The sequence below is a fragment of the Panthera pardus genome, unplaced genomic scaffold (assembly GCF_024362965.1).
Source record: "Panthera pardus isolate Hobbes unplaced genomic scaffold, ASM2436296v1 HiC_scaffold_2, whole genome shotgun sequence".
Classification (NCBI taxonomy): domain Eukaryota; kingdom Metazoa; phylum Chordata; class Mammalia; order Carnivora; family Felidae; genus Panthera; species Panthera pardus.
Window position 1 is genome coordinate 85,882,234 of NW_026526765.1, and position 17,863 is coordinate 85,900,096.

The following is a 17,863-nucleotide window of genomic DNA, read 5'->3' on the forward strand; positions in this document are numbered from 1 at the left end:
CATTGTTTTTACCTACCAGGGGCTTTTTTCATCCTTTGTTTTGTGATCATTTTAATGAGAATCATTATGTCATGAAGCAGTAAGATGAACTTTAGTACCATCGAAGGGAAAGTTGAATCTTAGTCACCCAGTAAATGAACTTAATCTCATTTTATTATCTGAAGAAATATATTTAGCTTCCCCATGGCATATATCATTCTTTTACTTTCCCTGATCAACTGTCAGTAGTATTGAAATATAGAGAGAACAGTACTTTTCCCACCTTCGAGAAACTAAATTTGGCAAACACAATAAACTAAAAAACTAGAAAAGTACGGGTAACTATCGTCAGGAATTATTATTCCCTAATGGTCAAGTAAACTTGAGTTCACAAACATTTCATTTAGTCCAGGATGTCAGCATATCACATTCCAACACAGACTCTTGTCTTTATTTTCTAGCAAAGTATTTCTTTGCTTTATGATGATGATTACAACATTACTTATAACCACTCAGAGTCAAAAGAGTATGTTATAATCTAAGAACCATCTAAAATGAACAGTGTACAGATGGGTGCCAGCACATAATTAGACCAGAGACAAAATGAATCTTCCAGTCTTATAAAATACTCTACTCAAACAATCTGCCTGAATTATATACAGAATCCAAAAATTGCAGATCATATCTGAACTTCTCTAGACTTAAACATGACGTGGAGACTTCACAAGAACCCATTACATGTGTAATGGCCAAAAGTTCCTTTCTTCATCAGGTCAGAAGCATTCCAGGGTAAGGTTTTGCTTAACTACTATAAAATTATTTTCCATGGGCCCAGATCTGCTCAGAAGCAGACAAACTAGTAATAAAATAATATCTTACTTAAATATTTTTAAAAAATATTTCCAACAAATGTTTAGATCTGTTTACTTTAAACAGATTTTGTGGGTTAAGAGTATGCCTCCTAAGTGATTTAACTATCACCTTTACACATTTTGCTAACATAGAACCATTAAGTACAGCAGCAGGGGAAGGGGAAATGGTCTGGAATTCAAACGACATGTTCTAATCTTGGGCAAGTAACTTACTAAGGAAAGTTACTTAAATTCTTCGTAACTTCAAAATGAAAGTAGTACTGAATAACTGTAGAAGTGATAACTAGAGATATGATGGAGTAGAAAAACTTTATGCTGGGGGTCGGGGGACTCAAATGAATTTAGTAGAAACCACCATCAGTCGGTGAAATCACTCCATGGATGTCATTCCACAGTGTTAGGTTTGCATTGTTTTAATAACTCTCTAACCACTAGTGCTGATGCAACTACTTCTCAAGTCACTGAATTGCCTCAGGCTCTATTCCCACCCACTCTGAATAACAATAATACAACCTTCTCTTAATGAAGAGCCAACTCATTCCAAGAACTGTGCAAGGAACCTCTCTCATTCACGATCTCATTTAATCTAACAATGCTATTATTTTTTTTATTTTTTTAATGTGTATTTATTTTTTAATATATGAAATTTATTGTCAAACTGGTTTCCATACAACACCCAGTGCTCATCCCAAAAAATGCCCTCTTCAATACCCATCACCTATCCTCCCCACCCTCCCACCCCCCATCAACCCTCAGTTTGTTCTCAGGTTTTAAGAGTCTCTTATGCTTTGGCTCTCTCCCACTCTAACCTCTTTTTTTTCCTTCCCCTCCCCCATGGGTTTCTGTTAAGTTTCTCAGGATCCACATAAGAGTGAAAACATATGGTATCTGTCTTTCTCTGTATGGCTTATTTCACTTAGCATCACACTCTCCAGTTCCATCCACGCTGCTACAAAGGGCCATATTTCATTCTTTCTCATTGCCACATAGTACTCCATTGTGTATACAAACCACAATTTCTTTATCCATTCATCAGTTGATGGACATTTAGGCTCTTTCCATAATTTGGCTATTGTTGAGAGTGCTGCTATAAACATTGGGGTACAAGTGCCCCTATGCATCAGTACTCCTGTATCCCTTGGGTAAATTCCTAGCAGTGCCACTGCTGGGTCATAGGGTAGGTCTATTTTTAATTTTTTGAGGAACCTCCACACTGTTTTCCAGAGTGGCTGCACCAGTTTGCATTCCCACCAACAGTGCAAGAGGGTTCCCGTTTGTCCACATTCTCGCCAGCATCTATAGTCTCCTGATTTGTTCATTTTGGCCACTCTGGCTGGCGTGAGGTGATATCTGAGTGTGGTTTTGATTTGTATTTCCCTGATAAGGAGCAATGTTGAGCATCTTTTCATGTGCCTGTTGGCCATCTGGATGTCTTCTTTAGAGAAATGTCTATTCATGTTTTCTGCCCATGTCTTCACTGGATTATTTGTTTTTGGTGTGGAGTTTGGTGAGCTCTTTATAGATTTTGGATACTAGCCCTTTGTCTGATATGTCATTTGCAAATATCTTTTCCCATTCCGTTGGTTGTCTTTTAGTTTTGCTGATTGTTTCCTTTGCTGTGCAGAAGCTTTTTATCTTCAAGAGGTCCCAATAGTTCATTTTTGCTTTTAATTCCCTTGCCTTTGGGGATGTGTCAAGTAAGAAATTGCTGTGGCTGAGGTCAGAGAGGTCTTTTCCTGCTTTCTCCTCTAGGGTTTTGATGGTTTCCTGTCTCACATTCAGGTCCTTTATCCAGTTGAGTTTATTTTTGTGAATGGTGTAAGAAAGTGGTCTAGTTTCATTCTTCTGCATGTTGCTGTCCAGTTCTCCCAGCACCGTTTGTTAAAGAGACTGTCTTTTTTCCATTAACAATGCTATTATTAACCTCAGCAAACACGGGAGGCTCAGGAAGGCTAAGCAACTTGCCTAATGTCACTGAGCTAATTGAGGGAAGAGCTAAGATTTGAACCCAGGTGTTCTATCATCAGAGCGTAAACTCTTACCACTACTTTCCTAAATAAGTTCAGTACACTTGAAGCCTGTTCTTTATTTAAAAACGAGGAGATGGTTGGTTCTTAGGTCTGCTAGGACCTCCAAATAATCTCTCAAAGCCTACTAGAGAAGAACATGGTCACTGAATCAGTCTCATTTACATCTCTAGGTATCAGTTTATCATACATAAAAAGAAGAACTTGAACTGGAATGGTAAGAAGTTTCCTTCTAGTCACAAAATGTGAGATGTTAAAATGTGTATTAGAAGCTAACCATACATTCTGGAAATAATTTTTTTATTCTTCTAAGCATATAACCTTCTTCCTTCTTCACCCTTCTAAACTTCCTCTTACTGAAACTGGAATGTGTATTACTCTTACTTGTACCTTGCCTTTTGACAGCTGGGAAGACAATGAGAGCAAAATGCTTTGAAAATTAGCTGCTTCTCAGGATGCAGAAGAAAATTTAACTCTATGATTTGGGCATTATATTAGAGAAGTAAGAGGTGAGACCAAATTCTTTCTCTTATCTAACTGAAACTACTTAGATATGGGTTTAGTAGCATTGCCCTCATTAGGAAAAAGGATATACATAGCTAGCATCCTATGTACTGTCCACCACATTCCCTTAATCCATAATTATAGTATCTTTAGTATTTAGGACTTCCCTTGGTATCTCCTGCCAGTTGAGCAAGCCCAGAGGAAGCAGTCTCTTCTCCCACCTACAACTCTACCCAGCCTATCTCCCTTCCTTTCAGCTTCTCCAAGACCACCTCTGCTTGCCTTTTTTCTTTTCCCTCTCTCTCCTGCAGGTAGAGACCTCCTTCAAATAGGATGAAAGCATAACTTCTCTATCTTTCAGGATCTTTACCTACTGTACCTGCCTGCTGTCACCAATAAGGTATTTCTACTCCATGAAAATCATTTTTATCTCTAAAAACTGACTAGTATCACTTTACAAGAATGAAGTCAGCAAAAGACTCATAAAGACATTTATCCAAATAGCAATATAGGATTGAACTCTGATCTCAAAAGATTTTTCTTACAAGATTGACATCTGTGTATGAGATACAAGTTTTAAGTCTAGTGAGATCTAGTCAAGATTGCAATTTACCAAAAATCCTATTTGAAATAAAATGCACAATAGACTTGTCAATAACTCCTCTATGCAACACATATTTATGGAAGATGATGGGAGGAATGTAAAGATGAATAAAATCATGTTCTAATTTTCAATCAGGTAAGAGTCCAACTGTCAAGATAAAATATGCATAAGTTTTAACCCTACATATAACCAGTAACTTCCATAAAAAAAGGTATCAAGTCTGTAAATTTAGAGACTTAAGAATTCTTTTTTTTTTTTTTTAATATTTATTTGGTTTTGAGAAACAGAGAGACATGAGCGGGAAAGGGACAGAGAGAGGAGGACACAGAATCTGAAGCAGGTTTCAGGCTCTGAGCTGTCAGCACAGAACATGACATGGGGCTCGAACTCACGGGCTGCAAGATCATGACCCGAGCTGAAGCTGGACACTTAACCGACTGAGCCATCCAGGTGCCCCAAGAGACTTAAGAATTCTAACTGGAGATATCAGGGGAGGCATCATGGAGTTAGCAGTATTTTGATTAGTCCCTAAGGGACAGTTAGGAAATATGGGGTTGTTGGGGGTTGAAGGCATGAAACTTTTTGAAAAAGGCCTAGAAGAGGACTTACATGTTTCCAAGTAGAATAACATCAAATGTTTTGAATATTGAAATTTTGGTACAACAGAAACTATTAGCAGCTAATGAAACTCCTCAAGAAAAATAAAGTATGATAAAATGATACGTTAAATTAGATAAAAACAGTTGGACTTAATATTTTTAAAATATTTTCTAGCTCTATCACTAGTAAGGTGGCCCACAGCAGCGGCACCTTTGCCAACCACCAACTCCCATGTGTATCTAGAACGTATATTTAGATCTCTACAACTCTTCTGGATGAAATAAATCAACTCCTTGGATGGTAGTTGATTGGATGTCTTAGATCAGGAAAAATCAGAATGGCTATGAGATATATGTTATTGCCATAAAGCAAAAATACTTCCGGAGTTTTATTTTGTTTTTAAGTTTATTTTTTTATTTTGAGAGAGAGAGCATGAGTGGGGGAGGGAGACACAAAGAATTCCAAGCAGGTACAGCGCTGTCAGTGCAGAGCCTGATGTGGGCTTGAACTCACGAACCGCGCGATGATGGCCTGAGCCAAAATCATGAGTTGAAGTTTGACTGAGCTACCCAGATGCCCACAGAACTTTAAAATAATAGGAAAAGACCAGAAAACGATCTTAATAGGACTTTCAGTGGCCATGCCATGGCTATTTGAGGAGTGAAAAGAAAGTCATTCAGTAAGTAATTAAAATTAGTTGATAAACCTAGAGGGTATTTATGTTAAGAGAAATAAGTCAGAGAAAGACCAATACCATATGTGATTTCATCACTTGTACGTGGAATTTAAAAAATGAAACAAATGAACAAACAAACATAAAAGCCGAAACACACCCATAAATACATAGAACAAACTAGTGACTACCAGAGAGAAGGGGGATAGGGGACCGGGCACAACAGGTGAAGGGGAGTGGGAGATACAGGCTTCCAGTTATGGAATAAGTCACATGGGTGAAGGGTAGAGCATAAGGAATACAGTCAGTGATACTGTAATAGCATTATATGGTAGCTAAAGATAGCGATACTTGAATTGCGCACAAATATAAAATAGAGACTTGCCAAATCACTACACCGTACACCTGAAACTATACTTTGTGTCTACTATACTTCAATAAAATTTTTTAATTGAAAAAAGTAGTTGAATTTGAGTCTATAATGATATTTAAAGGAGAAAAGTTACCATAGTGTGTAAAAAATGATTATAATGGAAAATAAATGTGAATATAAAGTATGTACTGAATATTTTATTAACTTTAATTTGAAGGAGACTGTTAACGTACCTGGATATTTATGCCTTTTATTAAATATGTGTTCATTTATTAAAGAATGACAAACATTCTTTGCATACGTAAGTAGCAAAGAGCTAATAAAAAATGTGAATAAGACAACATTCCTAGAAGGAGTAAGAATTGTACCAATAACAGGAATAAATTGTTCGGACCTATGAAACACATATAAATAAAGATGAAAACCAGTCAGAAGGTAAAGAATGCTGGTAGTCACACACAAGGTGAAAGATTACACAACTGTGTGTTCCAATGTCACAGAAGAGAAGAGCTAAAGAGATGCCCTAAGAACACAGGCTGGTTATCTCATCTTTTATGAGATGAAGCCTCCAGATTGCCCTCCTAAATACAACAAGACACTAACAAGGTATATATTCCCAATACCTCTAATAGACCAGCTCCTGTCACAAGAATGATAAAGCAAGATTAACGTAAAGCTGGCACTGCAAAGTTCAAAGAATAAAGGATTCTGGAAGAAAAATATGGTATTAAAAAAAAAATCAACCTCTGAGGCATGAGCTTAAAAAAAAAAATCTAATGATCTAACAAGTGAAGTCATAAAATAGATCCCAACCAGATGACCAGCAATTCTTACGTGAAACAACTTTAGACAAGAACCAGGACCCATAATACCAACAAAGAACAAAGTAGTGATAACCAAGAATACATAACCTCCTAAAATAGGTATTATTTCTCTTTTGGAGCCAGTAAAATTATTACAATTCCAGGAAGGTATGAAAATAAATACTAGTGTAACCTTAGGGAAGATCAATATCACTGGTACAGGGATCCTCAGAAAGTGAAAAAATAAGAGAAAAAAATGAAAAAAAAAATGAAATCTACAACATTGCTATTTAGAATGGATTTAAGCATAGTTACACGTTTTGGAATAATTGCATTTGTGCATACTTTTTCTGCTGTTTGAAGTGTGTGGCATGGAGAAAGAAACCATGATACTTTAAAAAAAATTTTTTTAACGTTTATTTATTACTGAGAGACAGAGACAGACAGAGCATGAGCATGGGAGGGACAGAGAGAGGAGGACACAAAGAATCTGAAGCAGGCTCCACGCTCTGAGCTGTTAGCACAGAGCCCAACACAGGGCTCAAACTCACAAACCGTGAGATCATGACCTGAGTCGAAGTTGGACACTTAACCGACTGAGCCACCCAGGCGCCCCCAAAACCTTGATACTTTTGAACATTCATAATATTATGGCTAGTTTTTATGTTAAATATTTTACTGTAATAAATTAAGTAGTGGACAAAAAATACTGAGTGCTCCCTAGGCATTAAATTATCACCAAACAGTCATTAAAAAAAAAAAAAAAAAAAAGGTCACACACATTTACTAAAAGACTTAAGCTCTGGTAAGTCATCAGTGACTAATACCATGTGAATAATGCAGATTCCTATGGAAAGATAGGGCCTGCCTGTCTCCTGAGTGCCATGTACAATACAAATGCATAGAAATTTATCCAAACATTCACCAAGAATGGTAGATCAAAAGTGAACTCTCTCCATATATGAATAAAGAATGAGAGAACTTTCATTCTATGGATGAAATCTATGGATATAACATGATTTAGGCAAAATTATGGGTATGATAAGAGCAAAACATTAAACATTTAGACTGAAAATGATTCAAGGCATCATTCACACAATGAGCATGTGGCCCCAGAAGAACCTCGAAAATGACAAGAAGCAGAAATGGAGAAAACTGATGAGATTTTTTGGTATTACTGAGATAAAATTGACATATAATGTATTAGTTTTAGGTGCGCAACTGACGAGCTTATTAAAAAATTCATAATATAGGGGCACCTGGGTGGCTCGGTTGAGCATCTGTTTCTTGATTTCAGCTCGGGTTGTGGTTTCATGGTTTGTGGGGTTGAGCCATATCAGGCTTTGTGCTGACAGCATGGAACCTGCTTGGGATTCTCTCTCTCTCCTCTCTTCTCTCTCTCTCTCTTTCTCTCTCTCTCTTTCTCTGCCCCTCCCCCTGCTTGTGCTGTCTCTTTCTCTCTCAAAATAAAAACATAAATATTTAAAAAAATTCATTATGTAATAATTTGTAAGTCTCAAGTCTGTTACCTAGAAAAGAGATTTAGATATTATGGCTAGGCGAGGCACAAAGAATCTCCACATAACCAATGTGTAAATTGCAATAAAGTGACTCTAAAATTATTAATTCTGCAGAAATATAATTAGAAGTTGAAAACACAGTTCCTCATCATTTCTTACCTTCCCCAGTTTGAGCTCAATGGTGACAAGGCACTTTGTTTGACCCACTGTACAGGTTGTGGTCCCTGATACAGATAGAAGTTCATCCATCAGGTTCACACCATCTTTCTGGAGTACGGCAGCTGTTTTGTTAAATGTGACTCGCCAAAAGATCCTGACATCTTCAAAGGCCCTAGGAACAAAGCAAAACCTATGCAAATGCAATAGCAGAGAGTGTTATCCCTGTGTCTAATGCAGAATGTATCATTGCGCTTAAGTGTACCTCTTCACCCAAAGCATAGCACTTCCTTGACCACTGATAAAGCTGAAGGTAACCAATTCACCTAATCATTACCCTTAAAAAATCAAGGCCAGAGTTTACGTGGCATTCTTTGACCACACTCTATTCAAACCTGAGTAAGTACTTCTTAAACTACTATGTATCAAGAACGTGGAAACAAATAGTATCTCTCTGCCTAGTATGCTCACTTACTCCTGCCTTCAAGTAAGTGTTCTTTGTCTTTTCACAACAATTCTTCTAAGGGAAACACACTACTGCTAAAAAGGACCGTTATTATAAAAACAAAGGGCAAGAGATGACCAACATTTCCAGAGAATTTAGGCCCAAAATGGAAAAGATAATTTACACCCATGTACATGGGTACATAACACATGTATGTCTGTGATGAGCATTCAGAAGATGTGTACTGTGGAGTATTAAGTTGCAAGCAAAATTTTGATACTCCATGTTTCCCTAATAAAATAGTTGTGTACGTGGAGTGATCAGAGAATAGTAAATTTGCTGAAGTGATGACTTTCCATAATCTTCTGTCTGTATGGTACTTTATGAAGTACAAAATATTCAAGGTGGCCCTAAGTCACACTCATTAACCAAGTGTGTTAAATCACAGATTAGCAACTACAGCATCCGAACACTGACATACCAAATTCCACATGACCTTCTATTAGCATTTCATCCTGTTTTTACCATTTTATGAATTCAAATCAGATACTATACAGACACATAGGATGTTATATCTGCTACATATATATGTATCAACATACCTGTTTGGTTGTCGTGTGACAGTAAGATGCAGTCTGTTCTTATCAGCTCCTTCACCCAGCTCCAGTCCACTCTGGGACTCCTCACTGAATCCGATGATGCCATTGTGAAGATCACTCCCTGATAAGTAAAAAGGAGGGTTATAATATACTCAAGACTCTAGAAGATCTCCAATGCTTTGCTAATCTTTCCAGCTCAGACGGTATAGAAGTGAGAAATATTAAGTGAGTAGGGGCAGTTACAATTTTTAAAGATCTTTACTAAAAGTAGACTAGAATCAAAATGATAATACCAAGGTAGGTGACACCTTGAGAACATAAGACCAGAAGAAAGAAAACATAATTTCCTATATTCCACATTGACACATGCTCATTTCTCTCTGATGAGACTATTTTATATTTGATAGCCCTTTACATTTTACATATGTTTACTGTTGAAAGTTAGTATATTCTACCACAGTAGCAACGTTTCTGTTTACTGCTGTATTCTCAGTATCCATAACAGTGTCCAGCATATTGTAAGTGTTTAATGAATATTTGCTGAATAATGAACTGCATTTAACTGATTTTCCTTCCTATAAGACCATTCATGTTATGCATTTGGTTATTTCCCCCAGAGAAAAACATAACTATTAAGGAACTCCTAAGTATCTCTGAGTAAAAGAAGCAACTCTGAGCAACACTGGAGGTTACATGCACCATCATACTACAAACTGTGTTTAAACTCGAGCAAACCAAGGGACCACACTGCACTAAAACAGTCACTCCAAATCTTTGCCAGCATGTAAGCTAGCTTCTCAGACTAGAGATATGCCAGTAAACAGTTCCTGCCTGCTGCTTTCTATTTCTCAATGACCCAGTTTTGCAAAGTGATCCTAAAAGCAATGACCCCAAACAATTAGCTTCAAAAACCACTTGTGCCCGTCACTGTACAACCTCACTGCTGGGGTTCCAAGGAGACAGAACCTCTGAAGTTAGGGGTCAGGGTAAGGAAACAGCAAACCACCTAATGGTCCCAATGAGGGAGCTCCAGGAGTCACCAGCCCTTACTTTGCAGGTCTGAAGTGTGAGTAGATGTGGAGCCTATTAATTAGGGACATGCAGGTGATGAACCATTTTGTCCTGGTGTCTCATGTGTGCCTCGTTTCAGCCGGACTGCCAGTCTTCATCCTCACTCATTAATCACTGCAATCACTTCTTAGCCCTGCATCCGAAACTGTCAGCAACTTTTTCCTTTGGTAGCAACAGTTTCCTTGTCATTTTGGTGGGGATTTGTCTCTCCAAATAGAATATAAACTTTTCACAAGCAGAACCTTCATTTTCTTTTCCAGTGATACAGCACTGAGCATGGTTCTGATGAACACAATGCTTCCCGTGCCACATCTACGATCATAAAATGATGTCAAGTTTCTAGTAAGATGAATTAAGACTTGTAATATGCTAATGATCAAACCCAAAACTAAATGATAAACTATTTTCTCCTGATATTATTTTGAAAGTTTGTTCTAAAGTCTAAATGTGAAAAGACTATGCAGATTAGCGAAAGATAAGAAGAATGGGAAAAACTAATGTCGTTAAAAAGGAAATATTATTTTAAAATAAAAAGGCAGATGGGGCACTTGGTGGCTCAGTCTGTTGGGCATCCGACTTTGGCTCAGGTCATGATCTCGTAGCTTGTGAGTTCGAGCCCCGTGTCAGGCTCTGGGCTAACAGCTCAGAGTCCAGAGCCCCTTTCAGATTCTGGGTCTCCCTCTATGCCTCTCCCCTGCTCATGCTCGCTCTCTCTCTCTCTCAAAAGTAAAAAAAAAAACAAACAAAAAAACAAAAAAACATTAAAATTAAATAAAATTTAAAATAAAAAGCCAGGAGTAAAGAAGACAAATAAGGGAACCTGGGGTATATGACCATGCAAATGTACTTTGGATGTTGTCACATAGATTACATCACGTGACAGTAAGAGGTAGGTATGGTGAGGAGTTATCATTTGCCCTATGTGTATCGTCAGTGTACCCTATGTAGGGAATAAACATTAGAGAACCTCATCAAGGTTCAGCTGAGTGACTGTTTGCCTGGTGAGTTAGGCTCAGGGCTGGTATATGGGTAGGCACTGGTATGTCACATCAGTATGGTGTTGGCATGCCACACGGCTATGCACTGGTATTGGTACGCCATACTGAGTGAGGAGCACCTCCGTTCCACATGTACACAGCTGCTTTTCTGAGCACCCCAAGCACCCTCTCCTGACACTGTAACCAGGGCCACAAGATGTCTCCACAATCCAGTAACTACTGGGGAAATGCTTAGGATATCAAGGAGCCTCTGGCAACCATTTTGACTGGTCTGGGCCTCTGCCACACTAGCTGCTAAATATTTTCATGGATCCCTCGTCATATTCAAATAACTATAATTAAATATCTATCCTATAGCATGGGGGAGGAGGATACTGAGTGTCAAAATAATTTTGATAGAAAAATATAGATGCATTAACCTAAACTGAATCAAAATCAGTAAATAACTTGGTGAACAGAATTACAACTTACAATACTCAATAAACTAGAGGAATGGGAATAAATGACAATTCTGGCTGGGTATAAAAGGAAGTTATATAATTGCAAAATTATGATTTAATTACTACTGAATGGCTAAAATAAAAATTCTAGGAGGCATCAAATCCTAAAGGGGTACATAAAAATGTTTATTCTAAAATTTTCCTTTTATAAAATAGAGACATAAAGAGTAGACACTAAATGATTTCATCAAGTCTCCCAATTAATGGTTGATGTGGTCCATAAATATAGGAGCCATGACATTTAGTTTCCTTTCCACTACACTATTTTATCATAGTGTCATCTGAAACTCTGAAGCACTGTGTAAAATTCATAAATGTTTATAAAAAAGAGCAGAGTAGGTAAGACTCATAAGATGGCCTCGTCAATACTCTAATTAGGGTAAGATACTGACAAGCTGAGCTAAACAACTTTAAGAAACACAGTATGATTTCAGAGGAAAACTACCAATTATCACTGAAACATTTTAGAAGATGTATAAGAAACTCTTAAAAAATCAGTATATTTTTAATCTATTGTAATTTATATACCCAATAGTAAAGAAGTTATAAAAACTGCAATGGTTCAAAAGGAGAACAAAATAAAAGAGTTTTCATCTATTTCCCAACATAAAGAATTTCCTAGCATTGAGACTTAGATTTGGGGATGGATTATTGAAAGTGGTTCAGAAATGCAGAATGAGGTTTCACAAAAGGATATGCAATCATGTGTTTGGATAATTAAATTAAATATTTTCCAGTAGAAGAACATGGTCTTAAGCATTTTTATGGTCTTCCTAATACTGTGAAAGTATAAATTTATAGACTGTTTAACTAGATGTGAGCTAAGTGACATTTACAGTACAATTAAATTCGAGCTTGGCGCCCCAGAATAATATCATGAGTTCATGTTATGGGTTCCTGCCACAAGAAAACAATGGATTAATGAATAACTATGAGCAATTCAAGTAAGTCACCCTCTCAAATTAAATTTAAGACAGTAATATTATTACAAATTTTTTACCACAAAAGTACATTTTTATCTCCATTATACCTGTAATAATGACCATGGCAAAGGCTGCAAATCCACCATCATCCTTCCCCTTCACAATCTGTGCTCCTCCTTGAGGGTCTGTGAGAAACACATAGAAGAATTCTTGCCCCTCGGGCTCATCATCATCCAAAATTTGAACCAATACTTTATGTTCTCTTTCTCCATCTACAAATGTAAGGGTAACAGTTTGTTCTTCAAAATCTTCTTCTTCAGTTGCCCACGTTAGGTTGGAAATTCCATAGATATCATGAAAGGGCAATGCATTTGGTTCCTTCTGAGAAGATCTTTCACCAAAAGTTTTAACTGTTACGCTGACGTTGCCAGTAGACCCACCAGTTCTTCGGATCAAAACTTCTACAGCATTAGATGTACCATTTTTCACCTCTTCTTCAACATAAACAACAGGTGGCCCAAGACTAAATGTTCCATGGATGGAAACATTTGCAGTCACAGTGGACACCTCGGGCTTCCCAGGCAAGGCAGATGTATCAGGGACAGTGACAAGTTTCTCAGGGATGGCGGATACACCAGTTGCCTCAGGAACAATGGCAACCATTTCAGAGGGCTGTGGAACAGCATTTATCGTGGTTGTGTCAGGGTATGTGCTTGAGAAGTCAGTTTCTACAGGAATGAGAGCTGTGTCAACTGCTATGGCCACAGTTGTCTCAGGGAAAGAAACATCCATTCCCGCCGGGTCATCATTATCCAATATTGAGATCAATGCCACACTGAAATCTAGATTCAGGCGTGGTCTCCAATCAGCATCAAACTTTTGTAATCCTTTCATTTCTACTGAAGTAAGATTAATGTAAAACATTTCTTCTTCCTCAGGAAGCTGATCATTAATAATGATTATTTCAATATTGACCTCAGGTTGGAATTTTTCAAAAAGTAGTTCCCCATTCTGAACAGGCTCAAAGTCTTCCATGGGCTTTGCACTGCCTGCAGTTGTCTGATAAGAAACTTTAATAAGATCGCCGTGGAACCCAAAGAGTCTTTGGACATATAATCTAATCATCTGTGTATCCTCTGACAGGATGACATTTCTTGAACTAGGGGAAAATTGAAAGACTCCCATTGGTTCAATTTCAGCAAAGGTGAACCCTGATCTGGAAAAAAACAACATGAAAGAACAGATGAAAAAAAGGAATACTATTGTAGAGATTCATTTTTCAAATATTTAAAGTGCTTCTCATGAGGGCATCTTATTTATGTATTTTGAGAGGGAGAGTGCATATGCATATGCATGTGTGCATTGGGGAGGGACAGAGAGAGAGGGAGAGAGAATTCCAAGCAGGCTCCACGTTTTCAGGGCAGAGCCTGATACAGGGCTCAATCTCACAAACAAGGAGATCATTACTTGAGCTGAAATCAAGAGTTGGACACCCAACCTACTGAGCCACCGAGGTGCCCCTCATGAGAGGCACCTTAAAAATGGCATGCCCTTTCAAATTCCACAAAACCCTATTTACGCATTAGTGAATACACCAGAACACAAGAAATGTAAGAAGAGAAGCTGTGATCATGGGTGACAAGCCCTGACAAGTTTTATTAGCCCAGTGAAGAACATACAGGTCTCTGGCCTGTATATCTAGTTTATCCCAGAGCAGTTCTCTGAAGAATTTGAAACAGGAGGCTCTCTCTTATGATAAGTACACAGGGAGCCAAAAACTCAGGATGCTCTGGATGTCAGCCAGATTTCTTATCTACCAAATAGAAATGGCCATCCCTATTAAATGCAAAATCCTTGCTTCTTCCAGCTGGCCAGTAATGGGACTATTCTCTCACACAGTTTTTGCTAAAATTTTTCATGTGAATTTGAAGAAACATCCATAAATGAGTGATTTATCTTTAGCTTTTTCTTATGGAGTTTTGTTGTGAATTAACGGTTATGCCAGAGGTAACACAGGTGGCCCATCAAGAGAATTTAGATCACAGACATAATTTCTTTGGCTAACAGTTTTGGTTTTTTTTTACCTGTTGTTTAATCAGTTTTTTTAATCCTTTAGGGAGGACACCCCAGAGCCCATCACTCTCTAGTGTCAAGCACCTATCTCTCAACACATAGCATAGCGGTTAAGAGCTCAGAAAGTAGAAGGCAGCCTGGGTTCAAATTATGGTCCCAACCTTATAAGCTGTGTGATGGGGGGTACATTACATATCTATGAGTTCTTTCTTCATCTAATGGGACTAATAATAGTATCCATGTCATATGGTTGTTGTAAAGTCATAGTAAACATACATGCATACATATAAAATATAATTAAGACATATATAACACCATATATACAAATTATAAAATATATCTTTTTTTAATGTTTATTTTTGAGAGAGAAAGAAATAGAGTGTGAGTGGGGGAAGGGCCAAGAGAGAGGGAGACACAGAATCTGAAGCAGGCTCCAGGCTCTGAGCTGCCAGCACTGAGCCTAAAGCAGGGCTTGAACCCACGAACTGTGAGATCATGACCTGAGCTGAAGTCGGACGCTTAACCGACTGAGCCACCCAGGTGCCCTGAAATATGTATCTCAAAACAATGCCTGACCTATCATAAGCACTATAAAACTGTTAACTATTGTTATTGTTAAAAGCATTTAAATTTCTTACCCAGCATTACATTCTGTGGCCAAACATTTTTTAAATATTTAAAAAACATTTTAAGATACTTTTTAAATATTTGATTGTGCCAACCAAGATCTCTTAAATCTAAACATACATACAAACATACTTGAACACACGCTGGTTTTGCCCACACCTTTCCACCATTTTCCTAGTAAGTAAAGTGAAGAGAAGAAAGATCAAGTAACTTTCCCAAAGTCACACAGCAAATAAGTGGCAGGGCCAGGACTAAATCCATGAGTCCACCTCTGCTATTCTGCTGAGGTCTGCAGAGGTCTGCCCTCTGCTATTCTGATCAACCCCATCGCAGGTATGAGACAAGTAAATTGCTTTTGACTGGGACATATTTATCTGCAAATGTACTGATTTAAATTAAACTCAAAAGAGCCACCAGTACAAGTCACATTATAACCCTGCTATGCCTATTCTTATTCTTAATCCCTTGGGAAAATTAGGTATTTTCTGGCAAATTCTCAGGAGACAGCCTCCTTTAATAACAGATGATTTGCCATCACGGTTTTTGTTGGAGGCGTTACCTAGGCCAACACTATGGAGTAAGAGGACAGGAAGAACTCTCTTCAAAGCAAGCAGAGGGCGGTGACTCTAGGAAAGTCAGCCTCCTTCTGTGGCATCTTTGGCATGCAGGCCATGTGTTGCTCTACACTAAAACTGTTCTCACATTTGCTTCAAGGAAAGTGATCCTTGTGTCTTCTTCTGTTTCAACTGCTAAATTCCACACTGTTCCTCAGAGATTTTACTGGTTGAGAATTGGGTTGAAAATTCTCTTTGTTTTGCTGGTTGAGGATCTTACCGAAGTTGAGCCCCACCAGGGGCACTGCTCTGCACCCCAGAGAGGTGAATAACAAAGGCCTCTGGCCGACCAGGACTGGGAAATGTCCACAGCAAGACTCCTTTACTTTGTTCTCCATGAGAAAATGAAAGGCTCCCTGGGAGGGAAGAGGACAAGAGTATCAGGGTATTATTTATGAGTTCTTACACTGGGATACAACTCTTAAAAATGCAGTAAAATACTGTCTTTTCCAAAATTCTGTGACAGTCTACAAAAGGTTAAAACATTTAAAAAGGCAGAAGGGGAAGTAAACTTAGAGAAAGGTCATTACGCCACAAGTTCTGCCTTCAATCCCTGTCTGTTCCGCATGGTAGAGGTCACATCATCTAACATTTAGGTCTCAGTGACCCTCACAGAGCTAACGTTATAATTAAAAAAGAAAGAAAGAAAATGAAGCAACAGCCACTCTATTGTGAGAAATATTCAGGTGAACACATAAATGAATACAAAGTTCTACCTTTTTTTAATATTATACAGGCACATTAAGTTTTTAGAACTACTTTTAATAAACTAATATATCGACAGAATCATCTGCTTAGTGACCACTATTTCCAGGTGAGGTATGAAGTTTTTATTTTGATTGAATAAAGTTTCTCATTTTTACCAACTCTGATCACTCAAATATGAAAGCAGTGTATTAGAAAACAAATGGTGGGGCACCTGGGAGGCTCAGTCAGTTAAGCATCCGACTTAAGCACAGGTCATTAATTATCTCAGGGTTTGTGAGTTTGAACCCCACTGACAGTGCAGTGCCTGATTGGGAGTGTGTCTCTCTCTCTCTCTCTCTCTCTCTCTCTCTCTCTCTCTCTCTGCCACTTCCTTACCCACACTGTCTCTCTCTCAAAATAAATGAATAAACTTAAAAAAAGAAAAATAAAAAGAAAAGAAAAATGGTTCAGGGCGCTGGGGTGGCTCAGTCAGTTGAGTGTCCAACTCTTGGTTTCAGCTCAGGTCACGATCTCGTGGTTTGTGTGGTAGAGCCAGGTCAGGCTCCACACTGATAGCACGGAGCCTGCTTGGGATTCTCTCTCTCCCTCTCTGCCCCTCCTCTGCTTGCTTTCTGTCTCAAAATCGATAAATAACATTAAAAAAAAACAAGGGGTGCCTGGGTGGCTCAGGTCATGATCTCGTGGTTCATGAGTTTGAGCTCCACATCAGGGTCTCTGCTGCAAGCATGGAGCCTGCTTTGGGTCCTCTTTTTTTTTTTTTTTTTTTTTTTTTTTTTTTTTTTTAATTTTTTTTTTAAAAATAAAAACATAAACATTAAGAAGCAAAAAACAAAAACGAAACACAGTTCATTATCCAGAGTAACGACAGTCCAAGAAAATGAGTGGCCAATTACACATCTCCATGTCCTATAGGGCAGATCTTAGAAAAGCTACAACTCACCTAATTTTGGGGTCATATTGCCAACAACAATGAATTCGGGGATTTCTAACCCAGGAGCATATCCAGCCACCCAGGCAACCACGAGAGAGCCATATGTGCCTCTCCTAGAAATCACAACGTGGCTTGTTCCCGCAGTGACGTCCGTGAGTGGAAAAGCAGTAGATTCAAAACCAACCTGAGAAAAAACATGCTTAGAATATTTTATTTCTTTCTAAACATTCCTGTTTTCTAAACAGTCAGTTATAAGTCAACTT

The 17,863-nt window shown here is 38.1% G+C and overlaps 1 protein-coding gene across 9 annotated transcripts in view; it reads right to left on the bottom strand.

Moving 5' to 3' along the window:
• The window catches only part of ADGRV1 (adhesion G protein-coupled receptor V1), a 590,892-nt gene that overhangs the window by 342,047 nt on the left and 230,982 nt on the right, over positions 1-17,863 (bottom strand). For all 9 annotated transcript variants that reach the window (XM_053907199.1, XM_053907200.1, XM_053907201.1 and 6 more), the window contains 5 exons: positions 17,610-17,784; positions 16,182-16,317; positions 12,755-13,863; positions 9,159-9,276; positions 8,115-8,286 (listed from right to left, as the gene is read on the bottom strand). In XM_053907199.1, coding sequence (XP_053763174.1) covers positions 8,115-8,286; positions 9,159-9,276; positions 12,755-13,863; positions 16,182-16,317; positions 17,610-17,784 — 1,710 coding nt within the window. The remainder of the gene's footprint in view (positions 1-8,114; positions 8,287-9,158; positions 9,277-12,754; positions 13,864-16,181; positions 16,318-17,609; positions 17,785-17,863) is intronic.